The following is an 8,514-nucleotide window of genomic DNA, read 5'->3' on the forward strand; positions in this document are numbered from 1 at the left end:
GAGCTTGCACTATTTTTTTGTTTGTTTTGGGAACCTGTGATCCAAGTTTTTCCTTCATTACATAACTACACCGTAGTTGTGTTTATGATATGACAATAAACGTTACTGTAGGTGGACGTAACTCCTGATTTTCCAAAATCCCAGGCACATAATATACTTAATTACTTGGTCTTGCAGTGGAAATCTTTGATTTTGTGTGTTATCTCTATCAGTCATGAGTCTCTTTTGCACTAAGAATGGGTGATGTGGTTTCCAGTCACTTGATTGGTGGGGCGATGCCCACAAGAGCAGACTGTGCCTGAGGAGTCCGTTATCTCCCTTTTGTACCTGGAACCACCAACCACAGTTACAGTCTGTTGCCCCGCAGTTATCAGAACAAAACAGGAGGTTCTTAGCAACTATGTAACTATCAAGAAAGAGGTAAAACACTTTGTAGCAGAGCATTCATCAAAAACGTAACACTTTGCTGAAGTTTGTCTAATTTACCGAGTGTTTATGTGTACAAGCTTTAAAGACACTGTTCCCTACCCTCTTTAGGAGACTTGCTTTATTGACAGTGCAATCTCACTCAAAATGGAAATACTCTCAAAAGATACGTTTAGCTTCATGTGATGTGGTAAGTGAGATTAGCAATTGGGCTGATGCGATTGCGAACGTGTTATCTACGGTAGAGCTGTAATTATGGATAGATAAAAAAAGGAGATATCCAGATAACCTCAAACTATAATACAATGTTTTCTATTTTTCTATATTGCTAATTCATTAGACCCTTTGTTCCTGATAAATGCTCACTTTTTCAAAGCTTTAACCTGAGATAATCATCAAAGCTCCTCTGCAGACCGTGAAGAAATATCCGTTATTAAATGTTAAATATCTACTATTTGCTATTATTTCATATATACATTTTTCTTACTCACAAAAGAACATTTTTTGCACTTTTCTTTTATTATCTACTTAATTATTTGAATAACCTGAAACGTATGGATACTGAATAATGACTGAAGTTATTCGTATCTGTGTGTGCATGTACTTCATAGAGTCTTTTAATTTTCTGACTTATGATATTAATCAGTATTTGTATTACTTACATATATATGGTTCTATTTTACAGAATAGAACCTCCACAAAATCCTCCATATTCACTAATTAATTGTTTCTTTGGTAGTTTTTCTTTTGTACAATGCTAGAATCTAAGGACAGAGGGTGTCTATTCTGTACAACATGTAAAACCCCCTCAGACAAATTTGTAATTTGTGACTTTGGGCTATATTAACAACATTTGATTGATTTGATTTAATGTACATCCAAGTCATTATTCACCCACTCACACACATTTATTCAGAGACAGAGGTTGCCACACAATGTGCACTCATTGCTCAGGGAAACTACAATCACACACACTCACACACATTTGGCCAAGCCACCAGGACCACTGTGGGGTTAGATATCTTGCCCAAAGATACATTGACATGTTGACCATCAACCTCCTAAACTGAGTGAAAGTAAAAATAATCAAACAACTGTAACAACCTTAAGAACTTGCACATGACAGAGAGATTGGGCATACTGCCCCAAAGCAGCCATGTGTAGCCTATGCTTTTCTTTATTAAGGAGGAGCAAAGTATACAATCACTAACATAATTAATTGTTTCTTGATAAGATCGTATTCCAGAGAATACAGGGTTAAAGAGAATATGTTACGCAATGTTTGGTCACATCCACACTTGACTGGTCCACTAAAGCAAATCTTATGATTGCAAGTATGACTCCAGGGTCACATACTCAGTTAAAGTCTGTTAAGCAATAGAAGTACTTCCCCATACTCACATATGATTCAGATTTGTTTGGGGGCGTATTGTCCTTAGCTTTAGCAACCAGATTTTATCTGGACCACAGCCCCGATGATGCACACTATACATATCCTCTAATAGGTATAGGATGTGCACACATGCCAACCTTTCCAAATCCAAAAGAGGTAGTTTGCGCATGGAAAATGTGCACACCCAAATTAGGTAATCAGAAGAAATGGAACCACAGTAATTACAGGTATAAACCATGTATTTAATATATTGATAAACTCGTGATCTGCTGTCCACTTGGCTTTAAACACATTGTCCCACCGCTTGGTGGGCTTCTTCTTCTCGGGGGTTCTATTGATTGCGGAATTTCCATATCAAAACCTGTAGCTGTGTGTATTATTGAACATCTCTGATGTGAATAAACAACACTGGGACGCCAAGACCGAACACTAATCACGCGATAAGCAAATCCAATTTCATTGGATAGGAGCCAAAATCGAGTCCATTGTCTATGGTGCGCCATGGGTCATTTTTATTTTTTTTGGAATTTGGGAAGATTGAAATTGGTATAGGTAAAGCCAGCTAAATCGGTAGGCGTTAGAAACATGTCAAAAGCGGTAGACTACCGCCCAAATCGGTACATACCTGCCAACGCTACCGATTTGGGCGGTAGTCTACCGCTTTTGACATGTTTCTAACGCCTACCGATTTAGCAATTCAACAATACACACAGCTACAGGTTTTGATATGGACATTTCGCAATGAATAGAACCCCCGAGAAGAAGAAGCCCACCAAGCGGGACAATGTGTTTAAAGCCAAGTGGACAGCAGATCATTTCAATCTTTATTTCGAACAGATTAAACAAATAACAAATAAAAAATAACAAATGTGAAAAAAAAGAATACCGTATTGTTAAAATACAGTATTTATCCACATTCATGATACAAAAAAAAGTATTTATATTAATAATAATAAAAAAAAGTCATATGTGTCCGAAAGGGAGTAGGAGGAAGCAAATGCTTAAGATCACGAGTTTATCTAGGCATCGCGGAGAGGAGAGAAGCACACGAAGGTCTGTTGGCAGGGAAAATAAACATCTTCAAAGAATTCACCTGCTACAACTGGAAACTAGACCCTGAACTTCTCAAGAAAGCCAAGTCTGCTACATACCAAGCACTAAAGTGACTGAACATTGTATGACCAATTTTTGTGAAAAATACAAAAAGTGATGCAATACTGTATATTAAATACATGGTTTATACCTGTAATTACTGTGGTTCCATTTCTTCTGATTACCTAATTTTGTCGGTAGGATTGGCAGGTATGGTCATGTGTTCTCCTCATTCTGCTGATACGAGACATGCGGGTGGTTAATGCTGCTCCCTTGTGGTCACCTGAAGACTTTAGGGTTCACTTCATCAGACAAGCCAGTGGAGCAATTCAAGTCCTACCTGAAGTCATACACCTTACTTATTGGTACAGTAGCAATAAACAAAAGCAAGTACATGTACTGTGTCATGCTAATAACACTACAAGGACATTTGATTTGAGGTTACTTATATATTTGATTGTATCTGGACAACACTGTCACGTCACCATCTATCCTGGTAAAACTCTCTGAATTATATATGTAATTTGACACATTTGGGGACACATACTTTGATCTTGTTAGTAGGTTATGCATTTCAATTTAGCTCCAGCAAAAGTGCACAACTGAAATGGAAAGAATGTTTGGTACATATCAAAACTGAAAGTATTCATTATGCGGAATGGTATAACTTTTACAAAGTTAGAATTCCTTGGATTATTAAATTACATTATATTATATAACATTATGTTTTAAATGACACACTTTTGGCAGATGATTGATTTTAGCTTATGTGTATGTCAACCTAATATGAAAATGATCTATACCTGTCAGATAAATGTAGAGGAGTAAAAATTACAATATCATAATTATATCTCACTACATATTGTTTATAGCAAGCATTGTAAGTGAGTATACCTAGTCCGTTACTCATCATTGTGAGACACAAAGAGAACACGTTTTGTTGTTAATGCAGCACAGTGCACTGAGCTCCACTGATAGATCCTGCCCTCTAGTGGCAGAAAGAGTCACACACCGGCTTTCTGTAAGCAATGACGTAACCCCAAATGCTGGATAAAATGCCTTTATTGCAGTACATGTATCTGTAAAATTCTCACAATCCTAAATATTCTTCTTCTTGCTCAGCATGACTTGTTTGGTCTGGTAATACTGACCAATACAGAGCTCTGCAACAGGAAAAGAAAAAGTAGGACATATGAAAACAACTAATATGTGCCTTAGCTTGGTGCATCTTGGCCTCTCAAGAACATTTCTTTGCTGTGAATGTGTCAGATTGTATAAATAATAGATTTTTATTTACCCCATGGAGAGGAACAGCAGCAGAAGCAAAGCCGTCAAACAGGCGGTGAGAAGCAGTGGCGAGGTGGTGAGGGAGTGGGGGGGACCAGCAGGCGCAGGGAGAAACCGCCCTCCTGGGAGCAGAGACAGGTCAAATATCTCCTGCAGCTCTGTGTGGCCGGCCACAACCTGGGGGGTCACTTAGAGAGAGACAGAGAGACAGAGAGAAGAAAGAGAGAGTTTCAACTCACATTGAGCCCAAACAGCAAAAGATAATGGTGATGGACTTGGTAAAATGCTAAATAAAAACAAATATATGAAAAATATCTTTCATACGTTGTCATTACTTTCAATCATAATTTGTGTAATTTGTGGGGTTGCTATCCCCCCCCCCCCAGTTCAACAGTTGTCTATATAACAGTTTAATCTTAAATCATTAAGAGAAAAATAAGCATAAAAGAAAAGAACAACACGACTAAAAGAAAAGTGCAGTGAAGTCTATTAAGAATGTATATAAATACTTAATCAGGAAAGATACACATGTAATTGTACAGTACATACAGTACTGTATGCACACATACAAAGTGTATGAATATGCATATCCATACAAGTATATCCATAAATACACATTCACTAATTTACTGAAATCTGAATTGGGTCATTATATTGATTGCCTCCATGATTTGATTTGTGGCACAGCCGTTGAGCCCTTGTTATGTGGTTTCATAACTGACGATTTCCACAGATTTGAGGAGTTTTTTTACGACTGGCTTTTATTTGTGCTTTCCATTTGTTTACAATTCCCCCTCAAAGTTATTCACAATATTCCAAGAAAATAGCATCATTTTGTACCATCAGTTTTAACATCTAATACAAAGAGTACAATTAAATCTGAAAGTATTGTATTGTGTTACCTGTGAGATAGAAGTAGAGCCTGACAATGGAGCGTTGGCCTGAGTAGATCTCACACTGGTAGGTGCCCACATGCTGCAAGCTGCTGGAAGGGATGGAATAAAGTGTGTCCAGGCCTGCAGTAACTTCTTTAAACTGATCCACCTGCTGGGTTTTCACCTGTCCAAGTTTTTTAAATAAAAATAATTATAACAATTCCAAAGTAAATTAAAGTACCCACCAGTCAACATGCTATAACTAATTTGTTTAAAGTGATGAGAATACAAATTGTTACGGGATGGTATTATGTTCTGCAGTATTTCTTGGCAGGTTGCAGTGATGTCCAGGCCAATAAACAGTCCCATACATACTCCTTATATAAAACTACAACCCCTCCAAAACGTGAAAATTGCGCTGTGTTGTATTGGTTGGTGTTAAAAGGATGAATGTAAGGCCTGCGCTGTGTCTATTTATTGAGTGTTACCATTAATGTTTATTTATGTGGGTTGGAAAGGAATGAATGTGTTGGTTAGTCAAACATTTGGCTTGTTACAGCTTAGACACAGCCTTCACATAAACAAATTAAACTGTTAACTTTATAAATGCGACTGCTATTTGACAAAATGTGGCAAATGTAGCTTTATGAAAGCTTTTTTTTAATTTTTTTTACCTCAGAACAAAGCCAGGCTACTGTAGCTATTTCCTCCTGCTTTCAAATGTTAATCTAAACTAAACTAAGTAAGCTTACTGGTCCCGTGACACAGCTTCAGCAAGAGTGGTATCAATCTTCTAATTTAACTCTTGGGAAGAAAGTCATAATGTGTTGTTTTAAATGTTTAAGTATTCATTTAAAAGTAATTTGCAGTGAACCTGAATAGTTCATCATAGGGTGAGCGTACCTCTTCTGCAAACCTCCAGATCACCTCGATATTTCCTGGTAAGTGAAATGGCACTTCACACCACATCTGGCTCCTGCTGTTCTCCATTGCTGTAACTTCTTTAACTGACACAAACATATAGGCACACACACACACACACACACACACACACACACACACACACACACACACACACACACACACACACACACACACACACACACACACACACACACACACACACAGATAACATTCACTGGGGGGCAGCTCTTGCAGTCTGAGCCCTCCTTAATGATAATACTTAAGCCCAGTCTCTGTGGAGCGGAGTAAAAGTGATGAAATGCTAAACAGTGACTGCGCTGCACAGGCTTGATATGAATCTATACCACCGTGTGTGGGAGTCAACTGTCACCTTGCATAAAGAAGCCAAGGACTTAAAGAGTACCTTGGGGGCTCTGTGCAAAAATATATAATGTGTGGAAATAAAACCTCGCCTCTGTCATTTTTTTTTTTTAATAATCTTGACTTCCTGCTAAGAGCATTTCAAGGATCAAAAACGGAGAATTTCAAGGATCAAGAGTGGAGGCTTATGAAGGTGATATTATAGTTATGTAAGGATGTGTCAAGTCTGGATTAGTACACCCTTTTTTAACTATTAGAAAATTGTGATGTAACAGTAATATGTTGAACTATGAATACCCACCTGGACAGTCAAGAGGGAGTTCACAGGAGTCATATTGGCAGGTAATACAGTTGTATACAGCACCTGCACTCTGAAATCCTGATGGGTGCATAAAAGTACAAGAGTATTTAGTGTCCAACAACATGAATGATTATAAGAAATAGACAAAAAAAAGTAGAAACACTAACCACATGGAGGGAGGCATCCAGAGACTGTAAAAACAAAATAAGATAGTCATTTATTTTATTTTGATTTCATGAGTTGCTTTCCACCCAGAAGTCGTCAGTTCAACCTGCTTCCTTTACTCTCCACACTATTTGAAAGGCTGTAATAACATAACTAGCTCACTCCAGAGAGAGAACAGAGATCACAGGGAGCTGTAATGACCTAATATGGGGTCTTACCATAGATGAAAAGATGAAGGAAAGGGGAAGAGACCCTGTCTCACCTCTAGGCAGTTTGGAGGCAGCTGCGATGAAATTGTCTGCTGCTGTCTGCAACCTCTCCTCATACACTGTGTCTGATGGATGAAGAGGAGGGGAAACAGAAATATTCAGCTCAGCACATCCCGGTGAATCGTGTGCTTTAGGGCATCATTTTGAAAACTCATTTCTAACTCCCCTCCTTTCCTGGCACCCTAAAGACTCATTAACTTGTGCAGTTATGTGTCTATCAGAGCAGGTTTTCAGCTACCATTATTCCGCTTTTTGTCGAACTCTTCCACCATGGGCAGGATCTCCCCATCCAGAAGTTCTTTCAGTTGTTTGTCATAGCCCTTACCTGGAACAGGCACACACATCAAAATATAAACCATCTTTCTTACTGTGTACGTTGTCTTTCGTGATGAAACATAATACATACAAAAACAACCTCGTACCCACTCTTCCAGCCTCAATCACTCTCTCATGGTTGTTGAAAATGCGGTCCAGCTTCCTGAAGCAGGAGTCCACATTTCTAACATTGTGCTCAGTCAAAATGTGACCCCAACACAGGCGAAGACTGTCTTGCACTTCAACAAAGCACTGATAGCAGCTTAGAGAGGGTCCTAACAGCAAGCTAACACACACCAGACACAAAGCAGATTTGCACATTTTGCAGCGTGAGCATCTAACTCAAGCTGATTCTGTATGAACTGTTTTCATTCAAATCCTGGGCTCATGGTGACCACACGGTGACATTCCGGTGTTTTGTATATCCAGGAGAAGGTTACAAATTAAAGCTTTCATTATTCATTTAGTGTGCATATCCCACATGACATTGTAAGCAAGATTTTGAAAGTGTCCTGCTTATGTATCCTTAACATGCTTGGGTTTGAGAGGAGAGCATCACACCTCCATTCTTCCCTCCATTCTATTGTCTCTGGTCCCCATTTCCTGCTGCCTCAATGCACCAGTTTTACTGCAGAGCACAGAGATGGAGCGAGCCAAGGAGGCGAGGGGGGAGAGAGGAGCAGAAGACTGGGAAGTGAAATGCTTACGTGTGACCAGGGATAAAGTGGAAAGCGTACAGGCAAGAAAAAATAAGACAAATATACAAAGAGTTAATGTGTAACTGGTGGGGAGGGAGGTGGCGAGACGGAGAACAAAAGGGTCATCAATAGAATACTGAGCAGAGAGAAAGTGCAAATCGTGCGAAAAAAAGAGTCAGACTCTAGCTTGTGGGGTTTAAAAGATGTAGTAGGAGAAAAAATAAATAGAGGTGGAACAAAGAAGAGGAGTGTAGGTGCTAGAGCTAAGAGAGGACACATTAGTGGCAGGCAGAGGAGGAAGAAGAGGGAACGGGACTACAAATCAAGTCGACTGCCTCCTCACATCCTGTATCCCCCACTCGTCTCCCTTCCTCCTCACCCCCCGTCCTCCCCCTCTCTTCCCTGGTCC

At 39.2% G+C, this 8,514-nt stretch overlaps 1 protein-coding gene across 1 annotated transcript; it reads right to left on the reverse strand.

The window, feature by feature from the left end:
* Positions 1-4,001: 4,001 nt before the first annotated feature.
* Positions 4,002-7,728, reverse strand: LOC117553863 (sperm acrosome membrane-associated protein 6). Its single transcript, XM_034227945.1, has 9 exons — positions 7,515-7,728; positions 7,331-7,417; positions 7,076-7,157; positions 6,826-6,849; positions 6,659-6,759; positions 5,977-6,080; positions 5,101-5,257; positions 4,209-4,386; positions 4,002-4,074 (listed from the first exon to the last, which is right to left on the reverse strand). Exons 1-9 carry the CDS (start codon positions 7,726-7,728, stop codon positions 4,002-4,004), a joined length of 1,020 nt encoding a protein of 339 aa, XP_034083836.1.
* Positions 7,729-8,514: the final 786 nt, after the last annotated feature.

Source organism: Gymnodraco acuticeps, unplaced genomic scaffold (genome assembly GCF_902827175.1).
Source record: "Gymnodraco acuticeps unplaced genomic scaffold, fGymAcu1.1, whole genome shotgun sequence".
NCBI lineage: Eukaryota > Metazoa > Chordata > Actinopteri > Perciformes > Bathydraconidae > Gymnodraco > Gymnodraco acuticeps.